The sequence below is a fragment of the Cherax quadricarinatus genome, chromosome 49 (assembly GCF_038502225.1).
Source record: "Cherax quadricarinatus isolate ZL_2023a chromosome 49, ASM3850222v1, whole genome shotgun sequence".
Taxonomy (NCBI): Eukaryota; Metazoa; Arthropoda; class Malacostraca; order Decapoda; family Parastacidae; genus Cherax; species Cherax quadricarinatus.
In genome coordinates this window covers 8039897-8060323 of record NC_091340.1, presented here as the reverse complement: position 1 = coordinate 8060323, position 20427 = coordinate 8039897, and the positions used below count along the sequence as shown (strand labels likewise).

The window sequence follows — 20427 nt, the reverse complement described above, 5'->3', positions numbered from 1 at the left end:
AGGACTCATGATCCAAAGAACTGGGGTTACCCTCCCTTTCCTTAGATCAATCCAGATTACCTCCCATTCCCCAGGCACTATAACCCCTATGGGTTTAGCATTTCACCATGAATATTACAATGTTCTCAATCCTCAGCTCACAGCAATTTATATATCAGTTTACAGATCTACTGGCCAAAAAAATAAGCGAGACCTCAAATGAAGAAATTAATAAAATAAAATCAGAATACATGGCTGTACCTGGTTATATTTTCATCTCTAGTATGAGAGTGCTAATGAGCCAAACTTCAAATAAACAACTTCTGCTGGCATCCATTGCAATACAAAAAAAATCCTGTCTCCTGCAAATACAGACAAACCTTGATTTAAGTAACCCAGTTAAATACTGCTCCAATGAAGCAGAGTATTAGTTGTATAGTATCTGTTCACACTTCTGTACAATACATATAAAAACTTCAACAAAATAATATCTCTTTAAAATTTAAATTTCACACCAGGGGACCATTTCTGCCTGCTGGCTACACTCACTACATTGTAAATTTTTACCTGTCTCCATTCTTGATTTTTCATGGACTGATGGTAGTGGTCATGAATAATCAATATGACTATACAATGATTAAACCAGCACTTGTATCCTTGTATCTTGAAAGAGATATTTGATGGTGGTGATAAATACCTTAAGTTTTCAATATAAATGAAACTGGTAGTTTTCTCTAAGCATTGTAAGATAAAACAAGATACTTGTTGGTGGAAAGCAGCCATGGGCTGTACTTGACCAAATTTATATAATAATTAAAATTCTCAATATATTCTCCAGCTCTGCAATTTCATCCACTTTTCATGGGGATGTATGAGTACAGCAAGCACAGTACTGTCTGGATAGACAAAAGGTAATAGTAGCAATTATATATAACTCCTTTTTCCCCCAATTAAACGACAGGAGACCAAAGGGAAAGTTTAATGTCAACAGGGCAATGATGCAAATGGAAACAGCAATGAAGAGAATAAGTACTATAAATCCAAAGCTAAACCACTGACATGAAGAGATTTTACACACAAAAATTTGTGAACAGAACTGTGACCCTCACCTCAAGGGAACAGTAAAATGAAATACAAAACTAACTGAGGCAGCAATGAAGTTTCAGTCCATATGGTAATGAAACAACATGAAGGAGAAGGTTCAACTTCTCCCAGAGGAACATAGGAGGCTGAAAATTCGCCTAGATGGATTTGGGAGTGAGTGTGCAAAGGGTGGAATCTGTGTGGAGGAAAAGGTTACCAACAGTGAGTTGAAGAGTGGCAACTGCTACAAGTGGAATGTGGTCTCTACTAAAGGTAGAAGTATCAAGATAAGGAAGTTTAATAGAGAAGATCTGAAGGTAAGAAATCAATTCTCTGTTCTCCAGGATGAGTGTACTCCAGTGGTTACCGAGGTTAAAGGTACCACTAACTCCCCTGACAATCAAGGTAAGTACATTCTGGTTGTGGGTGACTCACAGGTAGGATGTATTGACTGTGCTTTCTGTAACAGAGATAGGAATGTTAGACAGTGTGTCTGCTGCCCAGGAGCTCGTGCTGATGACAGTCAACAGGTTGGATAATATTATGTCAGGTGATGGGAACAAGCCCATCATCTGTTTTAGTGCTGGTGGAAATGATATCAGAGAGGGCAGGAGACAAGAGCTGCTGGATAAGTACAAGTCAGCCATAGATGTAATTAGATCTAAGGGAGGGATCCCAATCATGTGTAGCATCTTGCCTAGAAGGGGAGTGGGCACTGAGTGGATGTCTAGGGCAATTGGTGTAAATTGCTGGTTAGACTGGTACTGCAAGGAATTTGCAATCCCATTCATTGATAACTGGGACAAATTTTATGGCAAACATGATATGTATGCAAGGGATGGAATACATCTCTCAGGGGCTGGAGTGGTTGCATTAGCCAACTCAATTGAGGGGGCCATGGCTGACTTGTCTAGGACTTTAAAATGATAGATTATAGAGGTATGGGTATGTGTGGGAAACCATAAAGCTGCAGTAAAAGGGTTGAAAAACTGCAGATATTACCAGGATACCTCAGGGATATGTTTCATAGACAATATTTAAAATAAAGTTGCTTGTAAAGGCAAAGCAATTAACTATTGAACTGTCCAAATGTAGATCTATGTTTGCATGTGTACCGCTCCGAACGTAGATCTACGTTCAATTTTACATTGTTTCTTATGTAAAAAATGTAGAACTATGTTCAGAGCACTACGCGTGCAAACGTAGATCTATGTTTGGACAGTTTAACCCTTTGACTGTTTTGGTCGTATATATACGTCTTACGAGCCAGTGTTTCAGACGTATATATACTCAATAATTCTAGCGGCTTCAAATCAAGCGGAAAAAAGCTGGTAGGCCTACATGTGAGAGAATGGGTCTGTGTGGTCAGTGTGCACCACATTAAAAAAATCCTGCAGCACACAGTGCGTAATGAGAAAAAAAAACTGATCGTTTTTTTGGATTAAAATGCCGAATTTGAGGTGTATTTTCGTATAGTATTTATTGATATATTTGCGTTTTCATGGTCTTAGGTGATAAAATGGAAAACATATTACAGAAATAGAGACGATTTTCATTACTTTGATGATGAAAACGACCTTGAAACTGAGTTCAAAGTAGCGGAAATGTTCGATTTTTATCAAAGTTCAGGAGTAAACAAATCACACCACACGTCCAATACACGTCAACTGGGGAGGCTAATATTCTTTCACTAGTGCACTGATATTATTTATACCATTTTTACAATAATGCAGTAGTCTGCATACCAGTAAATTTTGTATTTTTTTGTATGAATAAAAAATCAAAATAGAAAGCAATAATAATACAAGAGGGGCCTAGAGATGTGACTAATGAACAGAAGATATGTTATTTTAGTGCCAAGAATGTCTACCTTGTTTATTCTGGACCCTGTTTTGAAATTGGCATCATTTTTAGTTTGCGTGAAATTGGCCAAATTGCCAATTTCTGACCACAATATTGGGTAGTCCAAATTGGTAAATGGGCGGTTTCTTGTACTCAGCTGATAGATAAAATGGAGTTCTAAAGAAATAGCTATGAGTTTGGTCAACTGGAAAAACGGAATTGGCTGAAAATAGGGCTCAAAGTCGGCGAAATCGCCGATACGCATATGACGCTGAGACCGCTAACTTTGCGGGAGCATAATTCCATGAGTTTTCGACCAAATTTCAAACTTTTCTTACCTTTTATATCCTACCTCTCTCCCCCTTCCCACCCTTTTCCAATATTTCCATCCTTACCCATCCTTCTTCCTTACCCATCTTACCAAAGCTCTGGTCATAAGAAGGTGTCATTACCATTGGGAAAAGATTCTCTATCATTTCATAAGACAAAATAATTTTTTTTTTTTTCAAAAATTTAGCGACATAGAATGACAGTTTCAGAAAGGGGCCTGAAACAGTCAAAGGGTTAAGGGTTAATCAACAAAGAGTGACAGTGGAGGACAGAGAGTGACTAGCTCCCTTAAGGTTTACTATACTAATAGCAGGGGTCTAAGAAATAAATAGATGAGCTTACTTGCATGTGCAGGTAATATAGATATTATTGCTATAATGGAGACCTGGTTCATCCTGAAAGATAGAGAAATGCCTTCTGAATGCCACATACAAGGTTATAAACTATTCCACACTGACAGGGTCAACAGGACAGGTGGTGGCATGGCGATGTATGTCAGAGATAATTTAAATTGTTGTGTTAGACAAGATATTGGACACAGAATCTGTTTGGTTACAGTTTCTCGAGGGTCATGACAAATTAATTTTGGGTGTGATTTATAGGCCCCCAAATTCTGATAGGGAGTATACCTGGAGAGGGTTTTGGGGGTCAACGTCCCTGCGGCTCGGTCTGAGACCAGGTCTTGTGGTGGATCAGGATCTGATCAACCAGGCTGTTACTGCTGGCCGCACACAAACTGACGTACAAACAAGATAGGCCCACTCAAAAGTAACTCAGGTCAGATCACTGACAGTGATAAGGAAATTTGTGAAATTTTTAATTCTTATTTCCTCTCAGTTTTTACGCAGGAAGACACTAGCAAAATTCCAGAAATAATAAATTATGTAGAACAGGATGATGATAAACTATGCACGATTAGGGTAACTAGTGACATGGTCCTCGGACAAATTAAGAAATTAAAACCGAACAAATCCCCAGGCCCTGATGAACTGTTTGCAAGGATTTTAAAGGAATGTAAAGGAGCTTAGCAAACCTTTCGCTAGACTTTTCAACATATCACTACAAACTGGCATAGTGCCAGACAAGTGGAAAATGGCAAATGTAATACCTATTTACAAAGGTGACAGGTTCTTAGCTTCTTACTATAGACCAATAAGCCTTACCTCTATAGTAGGAAAATTTACAGAATCAATAACTGCCAAAGCAATTTGTAGCCATCTTGAAAGGCATAAATTGATTAATGAATCTCAGCACAGTTTTACAAAGAGGCGTTCCTGCCTTATGAATTTACTAACTTTTTTCACTATGGTATCTGAGGAGGTAGATCATGGTAATGAATAAGAGTGTGTGTATATGGACTTCAGTAAGGCTTTTGATAGAGTTCCACATCAGAGGCTTTCAAGGAAAATTAAGGCACATGGAAGAGAAGAAATTTTTTCCTGGGTAGAGGCAGCAGAGTGTTTGCATCAATGGGGAGATATCAGAGTGGGGGCACATCATGCGTAGTGTTCCACAGGGGTCAGTGTTGGGCCTTTTGTTGTTCACAATTTATATAAACGACATTGATGAGGGAATAAATAGCGACATCAGCAAGTTTGCTGATGACACATAAGAACATAAGAAAGGAGGAACACTGCAGCAGGCCTGTTGGCCCATACTAGGCAGGTCCTTTACAATTTATCCCACTAACAAACATTTGACCAAATAAGAACATAAGAAAGGAGGAACACTGCAGCAAAAATAAGTCGCCTAATTCTTTCTAATAAGGACATAAGATCTGAATAAACTGATGCAGTGGTCGGAGAAGTGACAGATGAAGTTTAATATAGACAAATGCAAAGTTCTAAACACTGGATAAGCAAACAACCATGCTACAAATAAACTAAATAATGTAGATCTTAATATTACTGACTGCAAAAAGGATTTGGGAGTTCTGGTTAGCAGTAATCTAAGGCCAAGACAACAGTGCATAAGTGTTTGCAATAAAGCGAACAGAATCCTTGGCTTCATATCAAGGAGCATAAATAATAGGAATCCTCGAGTTGTTCTTGAACTCTATATATATCTTTGGTTAGGCCTCATTTAAATTATGCTGCACAGTTCTGGTCACCATATTATAGAACGGATATCAATGCACTGGAACACACACAAAGGAGGATTACAAAGTTAATCCATGTATCAGAAATCTTTCGTATGAGGATAGACTGAGGGCCTTGAATCTGCACTCTCTAGAAAGGTATAGAATTAGGGGGGAAATGATTGAGGTGTATAAATGGAAAACAGGAATAAATAAAGGGAATGTAAATAGCGTGCTAAAAATATCTAGCCAAGACAGGATCCACAGCAATGGTTTTAAGTTGGAAAAGTTCAAATTCAGGAAGGATATAGGAAAGCACTGGTTTGGTAATAGAATTGTGGATGAGTGGAACAAACTCCCGAGTACCGTCAAAGAAGCTAAGACTTTGTGTAGTTTTAACCCTTTGACTGTTTCAGGCCCCTCTCTGAAACTGTCATTCTATGTCGCTCAATTTTTGAAAAAAAAAAAAATTATTTTTTCTTATGAAATGATAGAGAATCTTTTCCCGATGGTAATGACACCAAAAGTTCGAAATTTGGTCGAAAACTCGTGGAATTATGCTCCCGCGAAGTTAGCGGTCTCGGCGACATATGCGTATCGGCGATTTCGCCGACTTTGAGCCCAATTTTCAGCCAATTCCATTGTTCCAGTTGACCAAACTCATAGCTATTTCTTTAGAACTCCATTTTATCTATCAGCTGAGCACAAGAAACCTCCCATTTACTAATTTGGACTACCCAATATGGTGGTCAGAAATTGGCAATTTGGCCAATTTCACGCAAAATAAAAAAGATGCCAATTTCAAAATAGGGTCCAGAATAAACAAGGTAGACATTCGTGGCACTAAAATAACATATGGTCTGTTCATTAGTCACATCTCTAGGCCCCTCTTATATTATTATTGCTTTCTATTTTTATTTTTTATTCATACAAAAAAATACAAAATTTACTGTTATGCAGACGACTGCATTATTGTAAAAATGGTATAAATAATATCAGTGCACTAGTGAAAGAATATTAGACTCCCCAGTTGACGTGTATTGGACGTGTGGTGTGATTTATTTACTCTTGAACATTGGTAAAAATCGAACATTTCCGCTACTTTGAGCTCAGTTTCAAGGTCGTTTTCATCGTAAAAGTAATGAAAATCATCTCTATTTCTGTAATATGTTTTCCATTTTATCAACTAAGACCATGAAAACGCGAATACAACGAAAAATACTATACGAAAATACACCTCAAAGTCGGCGTTTTATTCCAAAAAAACGATCAGAGTTTTTTTTTTCTCATTACGCAATGTGTGCTGCAGGATTTTTTTTATGTGGTGCACACTGACCACACAGACCCATTCTCTCACATGTGGGCCTATCAGCTTTCTCCCACTTGATTTGAAGCCGCTAGAATTATTGAGTATATATACGTCAGAAACATTGGCTCGTAAGACGTATTTATACGTCGAAAACAGTCAAAGGGTTAAAAATAGGTTGGATAAATAGATGAGTGGGTGTGGGTGGGTGTGAGTTGGACCTGACTAGCTTGTGCTAATAGGTCTGATGCCATGCTCCTTCCTTAAGTGGATATGACCTGACTCGACTAGGTGGGTCATTGGCTTAAGCCAGTAGGAGACTTGGACCTGCCTCGCACGAGCCAGTAGACCTGCTGCAGTGTTCCTTCTTTATGTTCTTATGAATATAACATTAGTGAAGCCAACTATGGTGAAGCACTGAGTGTAAATGATTAAGTGTAGCTAGGGATGGAGAGAGAATATCTTCACAGTTTAGGGGATCAATGTCCCCCAGAGCTTCAATCTGAGACCAGGCTACCTAAATTAAAAAGAAAGTTTTACAAGAATAAGAATTACAGTATTAGGAAATGCAGGATAATCAAGAATAGTAGTAAAACATGCAACAGTTTTTTTAAGATTTACATGTTTGCTACATGTTCATGAGACAGAATAACAGACAAGGAAATGCTGCCAGAGTGCAATACAGTTAACAGGCTTCAGTTTCATATATGACAAGGTACCTCCCTAGAAGATTGCTGTCTGCCAACCTATGACAATGAAGATGTATTTTCACTGAAAATTTGATGATTACAACAGTTTTTAAGGAAACTTTTACTGGGGTACTGTAACAGATTTTAATAATTATTTAAAAATATTGTTATTAAAAGATAACAAAATGTTGAAAAATACTGTCAGATGATATACAGTTGAGCACCAATATTACAGTCTGTAAAAAGAAGGACTAGCACTATAGTGGGCTGAGTATACCCCCAACCACACACACATGAACATGCACATGTGAGTGAAGAGGCGGGGGCAGGAGCTGTGACTCAACCCCTGCAACTGCAACTAGGCGAGTACATGCATGCACACAATCAAATATACAAAATAATGAGAGGAATTGACAAGGTGAACAGGAACTATGACTGAGTAAGGAAATAGGTACAAGAGGGCACAGCTGGAAGTTGAGAACTAAGTTAAGTCACAGGGATGTTAGGGAGTATTTCTTCAGTCTTCGAGTTGTCAGACGTGGAACACTCTGGAGAGAGAAATGGTTGAGGAGGGATCCATATATAGCTTTAAGAAGAAGTATGACAAGGCTCTTGAAGCCAGGATAGAGTGGATAGAGTTGCCAACAAAGAGGCCAGGCTGTGAACTGACCCCTGCAACCACATAGGGGAGTGTACACAAATGTGCATGCACACACACACACACATTGTACACCATGCGTGTCAGGCCCATATTGGAGTATGCAACACCAGTATGGAACCTACACCTGGTAATGAACATCAAGAAATTAGAGAAAGTGCAAAGGTTTGCATCAAGATTAGCCCCTAAGCTAAAGGGTATGTCCTATGAGGAGAGGTTAAGGGAAATCAACCTGATGACACTGGAGGGCAGGAGGGATAGTGTGTACATGATAAAGACATACAAAATACTGAGGAACTGACAATTTGGATAGGGACAGAATGTTTCAGAAATGGGACACAGCCACAAGGAGTCACAACTAGAAGTTGAATCACAGGGATGTTAGGAAGTATTTCTTCAGAGTTGTTAGGAAGTGGAACAATCTGGAGTGGTGTAGTGGAAGTAAGATCCATACATAGCTTTAAGAAGAGGTATGATAAAGCTCTTAGAGAAGGTAGAGTGAACCTAGTAGTAACCAGTAAAGAGATGGAGGTCAGAAGCTGTGACTCAACCCCAGCAACCACAAATAGGTGAATACAAAAAGGAGTGTGCGCGCACACACACACACACACACACACACACACACACAAACAAGCACAGGGCCAGGAGCTATGACTAACCTTTGCAACCACAATTAGGTGAGTACATGCACACGCACGCATGCACACACACACGCACGCATGCACACGCACGTACGCATGCACACGCACGCATGCACACACACGCACGCATGCACACACACGCACGCATGCACACACACGCACGCATGCACACACACGCACACCTATTAAATATACAGTGTAGTTCTCCGGTGTCAAGGATTACACATCCCACCTTCTTCATTCTTTTGTACTGAAGAGATATCGCTTTGTGAGTAAGTACATGTACTGCAGAATCTTGCTTGTGCAGGTCTGCCCTCAACCCCCCCAAGAAGTGATAATGGTGATCAACTGTGGTGGACACAGCATTTGTTTAATTATCAGAAATATATAAAGTACATTGCATATACAGTACATTTTTTTATTGCAACATAATAAAATTAGGTACATCAGCAGTGTGCTACCGTATTTCTATACGAAAGATACACAGTAGGAACAGAAGTTAGCTATGTTTCCCTACCACAATCCCTCTTCACATAGGAAGGTTTTCATACATCTTGGTAATGAAATTTGCCAGCCTGATCTTTAACTCTTCAGTAGGTCAAAATGAAAACCTACAGTATTCCATTATGGGTTCAGTAGCTAGGGCAGCTTCAAAAGATTGGGGAGAGGGGACAGCCAAAAACTAAAATATAAATAAATTTTATTCTTAACATTTTCACTAGAAAACCATTAAATACAGTAATTAAAAATTGATGTAAAGAGGAATCCTTGCAAACTTTAATACAATATAATGTTAACCCTTTCAGGGTCCAAGGCCCAAATCTGGAGTCACGCACCAGTGTCCAAGAATTTAAAAATAAAAAATTTGTTATTTTTTCTTATGAAATCGTAGAGAATCTTTTTGTGAAGGTAATAAAACAAAAAGTACGAAATTTGGTGGAAAATTGACGAAATTATACTCTCGCGAATTTTGATGTGTCAGCGATATTTACGAATCGGCGATTTTGCCGACTTTGACTCCCATTTTAGGCCAATTACATTATTCCAATCAACCAAATTCTTAGCTATTTCACTAGTATTACTTCTATTCTATCGATTGAGCACAAGAAATCGCCAAGTCAACTGTTTCAACTACAAAATAAAGTGATCGGAAATTGTTAATTTGGCCAATTTAACACAAAGTTCAAAATATTCCAATTTCAAAATAGGGTCCAGAATGAACAATGTAGGCACTCCTGGCACTAAACTAACATTTCCTCTGTTCATTAGTTATGTTTTGAGGCTTTACAAATAAATTCCATTTTGATTTTTTATTCACATAATGAATTTTTATTCACACCAAAAAATAGAAGATTTACTGTTATGCAATACTGTAATAATTGTATAAATATCATCACCATATTTGTGAATGTATATTAGACCCACCAGCTGACGTGTATTAGACGTGTGAGGTCGTTTGTTTACTCTTGAATATCGGCAAAAATTTAACATTTCCGCTACTTTGAGCTCAGTTTCAAGCCATTTTCAATGCTAAAACCAATCAAAATCATCTCTATTTCTGTAATATGTCTTCCATTCTATCAAATGAGACCAAGAAATCGCAAATACAACTATAAAAAACATACGAAAAAACACTGCAAAGTTGCTGTTTTAATCGAAAAATCATGATTTCATTTTTTTCTCTCATTATACACAGTGTGCTGCAGGATGTGTTTTATGTGGTGCACACATACCACATAGATGTATTCTCTCATATCTAGGCCCAAATGTACCACTCACAGTTTATCAGAGTGAGCTGAGCTCATGGCGTAGATCTACGGTTTGGACCCTGAACGTAAAGCCGTAGATCTACGGGACGGACCCTGAAAGGGTTAAAAGTGATCGCTTTAATTACAGCATGAAAATGCAAAAAAGCCTGGCCTCATGTACAATAACTTAATGTTAATTAAAGCTTATTAGCATGTACATAATGGTATTAGAATAAGATCATTTTTAGCCCATTCACTGTCGAGACCCGATTCTAAACTCGCTGTGTCAAAAAATATTCAGAAAAAAAAAAAAAAAAAAAGGTTATTTTTTCTTATGAAATTATAGGGAATCTTTCCCAGATGGTAATGACACCAAAAGTGTGAAATGTAATGGAAAATTCATGGAATTACGCCATCACAAAATTAGCGGCCTCGGCAATATATATACATCAGCAATTTCACCCACTGTGAGCCCTATTTTCAGCCAATTCCATTATTCCAGTTGACCAAACTTATAGCTATTTCTCTAAAACTCCATTTGTTCTACCAAATGAGTACAAGAAACTGCCCATTTACCAATTTCAACTACTCAATAAAGTGATCAGAAATTGGCAATTTTGGCAATTTCACACAAATTTCAGAAGATGCCAATTTCAAAATAGAGTCCAGAATAAACAATGCAGACATTCCTGGCACTAAAATAACATTTTCTCTGTTCATTACTCGTGTCTCCAGCCCCCCTCTTATATTGCTCTTGCTCTCCATTTTGAATTTTTATTCATACAAAAAATAGATTTGTTATAAAGACTACTGCATTATTATATAATTGAATAAATAATGTCAACCCATTCGTGACTGCATATTAGACTGGCCAGTTGGACATGTATTTGTTTACTTGAACATCGACAAAAATCAAACATTTCCACTACTTTCAGCTCAATTTCAAGGTACTTTTTCATTGTGAAACCCATCAAAATCATCTCTATTTCTGTAATATATCTTCCATTCTATCAAATGAGACCAAGGAAATGAGAATACAATCATAAATACCATACGAAAATACACCTCAAAATCAGAGTTTTAATCCAAAAAGAGTTGGAGTTTTTTCTCATGAACTGCGTGCTGCAGGATTTTTTTTATACTCTACACAGTGACCATGCAGATTCATTCTTTCACATGTAGGTCTGCCAGCTTTCTCCGGCTAGATTTAAAGCCGCTAGAATTTTGGGGTATTAATACGTCACCAACACTGGCTTGTAAGCCGTATCTATTACGTCACCAACAACGAAATGGCTAATTACATGTGGTGAAGGACAGATTTAACTAAAGAAAATAAAAACAGCTAAATCTAATTATAAAAAAATAAGAATGAACTTGTGAAAAAAATTAATTGTGCTTAACCCTTAACCTGTCCGTCACATATAGCAAGCAAGGCAATGATGTACTAATACTACACACAATTCATAGCTCTCTCATGTTTGCTATGAATGACAAATATTGGCCTACACAGGAGAAAATGGGTTTGTGCAGTGGGTGTTCACCATATAAAAAAAAAATCTTGGCCACCACAGTGCATGATGGGAACAACTAACCTCCAACCTTGCTTGCATTAACCCTTTGAACATCCAAGCCGTAGATCTACATCAAGAGGTCAGCTCACTCAGATAAGCTGTGAGTGGTAAATCTGGGCCTAGAAATGAGAGAATGCATCTATATGGTAAGTGTGCACTATATAAAACAAATCCTGCAGCATGTAGTGCATAACGAGAAAAAAAATGCGACCGTATTTTTGGATTAAAACACTGACTTTGCGGTGTATTTCATATGGTTTTTACAATTGTATTCGCGATTTCTTGGTGTAACATATGCTCACGAATGCACTGATATTATTTATATAATTATTACAATACTGCATTACAATAAATCTTCTACTTTTTGGTGTGAATAAAAATTCTCTATATTTTTTTTTTCAACAAGATGGCCATCTCCCACAGAGGCAGGGTGACCCAAAAAGAAAGAAAATCTCCAAAAATAAAGTACTTTCATCATCATTCAACACTTTCACCTCACTTACACATTATCACTGTTTTTGCAGAGGTGCTCAGAATACAACAGTTTAGAAGCATATACGTATAAAGATACACAACATATCCCTCCAAACTGCCAATATCCCAAACCCCTCCTTTAAAGTGCAGGCATCGTACTTCCCATTTCCAGGACTCAAGTCCGACTATATAAAAATAACCGGTTTCCCAGAATCCCTTCACTAAATATTACCCTGCTCACACTCCAACAGATCGTCAGGTCCAAAGTACCATTCGTCTCCATTCACTCCAATCTAACACGCTCACGCACGCTTGCTGGAAGTCCAAGCCCCTCGCCCACAAAACCTCCTTTACCCCCTCTCTCCAACCCTTTCGAGGACGACCCCTACCCCGCCTTCCTTCCCCTATAGATTTATATGCTTTCCATGTCATTCTACTTTGATCCATTCTCTCTAAATGACCAAACCGCCTCAACAACCCCTCTTCTGCCCTCTGACTAATACTTTTATTAACTCCACACCTTTTCCTAATTTCCACACTCCGAATTTTCTGCATAATACTTACACCACACATTGCCCTTAGACAGGACATCTCCACTGCCTCCAACCATCTCCTCGCTGCTGCATTTACCACCCAAGCTTCACACGCATATAGCAGTGTTAGTATCACTATACTTTCATACATTCCCTTCTTTGCCTCCATAGATAACGTTCTTTGTCTCCACATATACCTTAATGCACCGCTCACCTTTTTTCATTCATAAATTCTATGATTAACCTCATCCTTTCTAAATCCATCCGCTGACACGTCAACTCCCAAATATCTGAAAACATTCACTTCTTCCATATTCCTCCTCTCCAACATGATATCCAATTTTTCTTTATCTAAATCATTAGATACCCTCATCACCTTACACTTTTCTATGTTCACTTTCAACACCCCTCTCCCGAACACCCTAACATTTACTTCTTTTACAACCCCATCTTTATATATATTAAACAACCATGGTGACATTACACATCCCTGTCTAAGACCTACTTTTACTGGGAAGTAGTCTCCCTCTCTTCTACATACCCTAACCTGAGCCTCACTATCCTCATAAAAACTCTTTACAGCATTTAGTAACTTACTACCTATTCCATATACATGTACTTGCAACATCTGCCACATTGCTCCCCTATCCACTATCATATGCCTTTTCTAAATCCATAAATGCAATAAAAACTTCCCTACCTTTATCTAAATACTGTTCACATATATACTTCTATGTAAACACCTGATCAACACATCCCCTACCCACTCTAAAACCTCCTTGTTCATCCGCAATCCTATATTGTGTCGTACCTCTAATTCTTCCAATAATAACCCTACCGCACACTTTTTCTGGTATACTCAGTAAACTAATTCCTCTATAATTTTTACAATCTCTTTTGTCCCCCTTCCCTTTATATAAAGGGACTATACATGCTCTATGCCAGTCCCTAGGTACCTTCCCCTCTTTCATACATTTATTAAACAAAAGTACCAACCACTCCAACACTATATCCCCCCCCCCTCTGCTTTTAACATTTCTGTCATGATCCCGTCAGTTCCAGCTGCTTTACCCCCTTTCATTCTACGTAATACCTCACGTACCTCCCCCACACTAAGATTTTGCTCTTCTTCACTTCTAAAAGATGGTATACCTCCCTGGCCAGTGCATGAAATTACCGCCTCCCTTTCTTCGTCAACATTTAAAAGTTCCTCAAAATATTCTCGCCATCTACTTAATACCTCCATCTCCCCATCTACTAACTCCCCTACTCTGTTTTTAACTGACAAATCCATACGTTCCCTAGGCTTTCTTAACTTGTTTAACTCACTCCAAAATTTTTTCTTATTTTCATTAAAATTTCTTGACAGTGCCTCTCCCACTCTATCATCTGCTCTCCTTTTGCACTCTCTCACCACTCTCTTCACTTTTCTTTTACTCTCCATGTACTCTGCTCTTCTTATAACACGTCTGCTTTGTAAAAACCTCTCATAAGCTACCTTTTTCTGTTTATCACACCCTTTACTTCATCATTCCACCAATCACTCCTCTTTCCTCCTGCACCCACCTTCCTATAACCGCAAACTTCTACCCCACATTCTAATACTGCATTTTTAAAACTATTCCAACCCTCTTCAACCCCCCCCCCCCCAACTATTCATCTTTGCACTAGCCCACCTTTCTGCCAATAGTTGCTTATATTTCACCCAAACTTCCTCCTCCCTTAGTTTATACACCTCTTGTCCCATCCACCTCTTACTCTAACTGTAGCTACAACTAAATAATGATCCGATATATCAGTTGCCCCTCTATAAACATGTACATCCTGGAGCCTATCCATGAGCCTTTTATCCACCAATACATAATCTAACAAAACTACTTTTATTACATGCTACATCATACTTTGTATATTTATTTATCCTCTTTTTCATAAAATATGTATTACTTATTACCAAATTTCTTTCTACACACAGCTCAATTAAAGGCTCCCCATTTTCATTTACCCCTGGCACCCCAAATTTACCTACCACTCCCTCCACAACATTTTTACCCACTTTAGCATTGAAATCCCCAACCACAAGTACTCTCACACTTGGTTCAAAACTCCCCATGCATTCACTCAACATTTCCCAAAATTTCTCTCTCTCCTCTACACTTCTCTCTTCTCCAGGTGCATATACACTTACTATAACCCACTTTTCACATCCAACCTTTATTTTACTCTACATAATCCTTGAATTAATACATTCATACTCCCTCTTTTCCTGCCATAGCTTATCTTTCAACATTATTGCTACTCCTTCTTTAGCTCTAACTCTATTTGAAACCCCTGACCTAATCCCATTTATTCTTCTCCACTGAAACTCTCCCACCCCCTGCAGCTTTGTTTCACTTAAAGCCAGGACATCCAGCTTCTTTTCATTCATAACATCCACAATCATCTCTATCATTCGCACAACATCCACGCACATTCAGACATCCCACTTTGACAATTTTGTCACATAATGACATAGAAACCTAATATATACTCTAGAATGAATAAAATATGTCATTATGTGACAAGTGGTGGCAGCCATTCCCTACCTCGAGCATCCGCCATGCTGTGGGTCAGCGGGGCAGACTCCCGCCATTCTCTGCCATCCCCCCGACACTCCCACACTCCCCACATCACCACCTCAGCTTTGTGAATGTGTGTTCAGTTCCACTTCTCTCCTACACAGTAGCTGTGTTTGTGAATTGTGTTTTGATTTTTTAATTACCATATCTTGTATCTGCCAAGCAATCATGACACTCAGTAGGCATACCAGTGTTGCTGACTTACTGACTTGACTGGCTGACTGACTTACTGAATGAATTAAAGTTAGATTTTTTCACTGAAGAGGACCTTGAAATGGTGTCTAGAGCAGTTGATGCCTTACCATCAGTTGTATAATGTACTGCAGGGTAAAATAGAACAGAAATCCATTACAGAATTTATGCGCACTCCAGTACAACCATCGACTTCAGTACCAGAACCTCTACCATCCACCTCAGCCCAGTAGGGCCACAGCAAAACTCTCCACTCTCTTCACAAACATCGACAAACACCAGCACCCACAATTTAAGTTAAGAAATATGTATTATTATTTCTGTTGCAGTTATAGTCTTAAGCAGTAAAAACATAATACATCACGACAATCAACTACAATTATATATTCACTTTTATTTTTGTAAGATCTGGAGGTCTAAAAAAAAAGTCTGAGGGAGAAGGTCGCATCCTGAATTTTTGCTCGTATCCAGAAACAAAAAATCAACAGAGCGACTGCTCGTATCCTGAAAAATTCATATGGTGGGGCACTCGTAAGCCGAGGTTCCACTGTACTATTGATATGCAGAACTTTTTGGTCAGCCTAAGACTGGAAGGGGCCTGTGGCAGGCCTCAAAGTGGCAGAAATAGTCAATTTTGGATGATTATTCTGGGATAGGATAGGGGCCCCTGCACCCCCTGGTCTGTTTTTTTTTTTTTTTTTTTTTTTTGTAATAGGTCTGTATCAATTACTGGGATGGCTTAAACCATTACTGAGTATTCTTGGTTATGGTTTAGCTGAGAAATAAGAAAAACACTGATTTTTTGTACAACAATAGATTCAAAATGGAGAACAAGTTATATAGGAGAGGTCAAGGGGCACAATTAATGAACAGAGGGAGAGTCACTTTACTGGCCGGGATGCCTACACTGTTCGTTTTGAACTATTTTTAAACTGGAATCTGCTGAAGTGTGCAACATGGGCCAGATTTCCAACTGCTATGCACTTAATGGAAAGTTTCTGACAGACAATGGATAGGTCAGAAGGAATAATAGAAAAATAGCTGAGAACAGGGTAGGTGGGAGCACAGAAAATGGTCTAAAATAGGTCTCAAATTGAGCAAAATCACTGTTGTGTTAAGTGCTTCCCAACCTTTAACTTCACACCTGTGTAATTCCATATGTACATACATATTACATCAAATTTTGAATTTTTGGTGCCATTACCCTTAAAAAAATTCTCTTCCTCTTTAGAAGATATCATTTTTTTATTTTTTTTCAAACTTGTAGATACAGAAAGGACTTTCAATTGGAGGAATATGGACAGTTTAGGGGTAAATCACAAGTTGGAGATGTATCTTTACTTGATATTCATGTGCCTACTGAATCTTCATGTAATGGCTTGGTAAGTCAGTCATGGTGAGCGAGTTGTAACTTAATAATGGTACAGGACACATCAAAATGCTCTCCAAAGATAAACCTCCAATTTGTGAGGTGGTTGAGAATTGCTCCAGCCACAGTACTGTGACCTTATTCTTCTAGTTGTAGCTACCAGTTTAAAAGCTTTTCTCATGGCAATCATTCTGGCTTTAAAAAGAACTTGAGCATAACCAGTTCTAAGCCAAAATAAAAACTTTTGCAGAAATCATAATTCATAAATACAATACTGTAAAGAGTGTACTATTTATGGCTACAATTTTGTTAAAAGGTGTAGTAATTTTATCAGGTAACTATAAAAGATTAAAAAAAACAATGCAACCACAGTACTGAACAAACAACTGGAAAAAAAATTAATGCAAGTAAAATTTGGATAGAAAGAAGGAATCTTTGATAAATATTGAATTAAGGGCTATGATCTAGTTTACTACACAAAACAGAATATTAATAAAGGGAGAAGGATTGGAAGATTCAATACTGTAGTGTGCTGAGGCAAACAAATTCTAACAATGAAAGGTATAATTGTGTTATGTTTGTTATAGGATGTTACAAGTTGCATAGGAGTGAAAGAATATCATTACAGCATAATGCATACAACATTAAGTTAAATGTAAATTATAAGCATTTGAAAGAAAACTCAAAAAGGAGGTAATGTACCAAGTAAGAAAGATAAAATAGAAAAGTTTTTCCTCAGATTATTTATTCGCAAAGAAGTGTTAAATCTGTAGGAAACACATGGTGCCTGGGGAACAGTAGGTAATCAGGTTTGACCTCATGTAGGTTGGGGTAACTTCAATGTCATGGATCAAGAGCTCTTCACTGGTCAGTATAAGACACCCCCTTGAAGGATTTATTTCACAAGACCCTAAATACCAAGAACAGGAGCTTGTAAGTGAATAGGAAGGTAAACAAAATATATACATCTCCCACAACTTATCAACTCTCAGAGAAAGTGTGGAGTATACTTGTATTCAAAACATCAAACAGCAACGAGAAGTACAGTACCAGGTACAACGTATTTTTTGTTAACATATCAGACACTACGAGTAATTGATAACAGGAAAGACTGGGTCACTGGTTCTGGTATAGGAAGTGAAAAATATATATAGCAGACTAATACATAAATAATTATCACCCTTTTCACTCAAAAGATTTTTTATTTACAATAAATGAATAAATTAAATATATATATATAAATAAATATATAAATATAGAGTGCATATGTATACACACATATATATATATACATATTTGTACATGATCCTTACAACCAATACGAACAACAGCATCATAAAACAGTTTGATCCCTGAGGCCATGCAAAGCTGTTTATCAGAATGAATGCCAACAATAATGCATACTACCAGGTCAGCCAGCATCATTTTTGCCACATTAGTGGAATAATATCAATGGAAATGAAAGATTAGAAAAAAATGAGCAAAAAGAGAAGGGAGAAGGGAGAGCAGAGCATGAGCGAGAGAGAGCAAGGAAAAGTAAGTGTGAGAGATAGTGAGTGGGCTACCTCTGCTGGGTTGAGGCCTAGGAGCCTCATCACAGGAGAAACACGAGGGTCTCTTCCTGGCCCAGCCCTTCAGTTTTTTGTCTGCAAGCGAGCGAGACAGCAAAACGGCCAGGGTTCGTGTTCTCAGTTTTCTCAGAGCAGCTGTATGCCAAAAAAAAATTACACTTTAATGATATCCCTAAACAAAAACTAGAAGAATTTAACATCTGCATTTCAATCATCATTTGTATATTCATGGGGGAAGCACTAAACTTTTTTAGTTCATACGGCATTTAGTTCATATAGGCACCTACTGAATGGGAGGTAATCAGGTCTGATTCGAGGAAGGGGAGAGTAACTCTAATTCCTCAGATCAAGAGCCCCATCACCAGCATCAAGGCACCCCCTTTCAAGGAATCCTCATTTCAATGCACTACATCTAACTCGTTATGGAATATGTACATTCTCATCTATAAACTCTCTTAAGCATTACATAAAACATACACAAAATTTCCAAGCCAGGGCTTCTAAGAAAAATGCATTTTGATAATCTTACAGAATTAACATGAATAAACTTTTGCATCTTAGTTTTGAGGAACTGTTAATGAATACATGAATCAATGTCTTATGAAATAGCTCAAACCACAATGCATTAATCTTGACAACTGCATTAACTCAGATTACATACATCAATACATTAGATCCCTGAAGCCTACTCTCAATGAATGATGACAAAGAAACTTTAAATGTTTCTATGGAAAAACAAACATACATATTTAAAAGCACATCAAGAAGAAAATAAGCAATTAAACTCTGGAATAGATACTGTAAGCAGTATAGACACTACATGACAATGTTTCAATTATAGATCAAATCTTTTCAAGTTCATAACAGACAAAGGTAAAGCAACAAGCATATAAATTACAAAGTAATTATTTTAAATAATTGAAAAACAAACATCTTATACTTGAATACTGAACTGCTTTTATAATTAAGTAAAAACTCAATTGATATCCAGGTGACAACAGAAGACTCTGAACCCCTACAACCATAATGGGAGGCTTACCTATACTGGCCCAACACCATATGGGTGTCAGGTTAGGTTACCAAGACACAGCAAAAATGTATGCACCAACAAGAACTTATCTCTGTATATATAACAACACAGTTTACTTTAATCTCTATTTTAGCAATTAAGTATCCTTGACTGGTGGTGTACATGTGACATTCTGCTGTAATAATCCTCGTGTAGTTGATAGGCTTTTAACTTAATAATCTAACAAACCCCAGCTGCATTCATGCCAACTTTGCAGTTATTTATTTGAAGTCCAGGCTTTGGACCACATAGATTTACTAATGAAAATACTCATAAGTCAGCCTGAATTTAACCAGATGCTATGTAGGTGTCCAATTCAATAGCAATGCAGCTCACTTTATAAATGATTCTGTGATCAGAATGGAACTGTACAGTACTAGTCAGGTATCATGAAAGATATGGTCATTTCTCAGTATGAAAAGTGGCCATATCCTCCAAATTTTTAATTAAAATTTTATATCCAAAACAATCTCTAAAACCCAGAATTTTCCAAAGGTAAAACAAGTGAATTAAAATTTAACATTTTTTGTATGAAACATCACTTTATTGTGGAGTACAGTCAGTGAGTAATATGCCAATTTTGATTTAGGGTTTTCTTCAAATATCTATGCATGTGCATAGCGCCATATAAGGATGTGCACAGTAGAATATCCCTTTTGTTGGTATGATTATTATTATTA

The 20427-nt window shown here is 37.6% G+C and overlaps 1 protein-coding gene across 5 annotated transcripts in view; it reads right to left on the bottom strand.

Annotated features, from left to right (window-relative positions):
- The window catches only part of LOC128696996 (ATPase family AAA domain-containing protein 2), a 257949-nt gene that overhangs the window by 182507 nt on the left and 55015 nt on the right, over nucleotides 1–20427 (bottom strand). For 2 of the 5 annotated variants that reach the window (XM_053788480.2, XM_053788481.2), the window contains exon 4: nucleotides 18673–18813. The exons of the other annotated variants lie outside the window; for them this stretch is intronic. In XM_053788480.2, the coding sequence (XP_053644455.2) occupies nucleotides 18673–18813 (141 nt within the window). The remainder of the gene's footprint in view (nucleotides 1–18672; nucleotides 18814–20427) is intronic. 5 annotated transcript variants of the gene reach the window in all.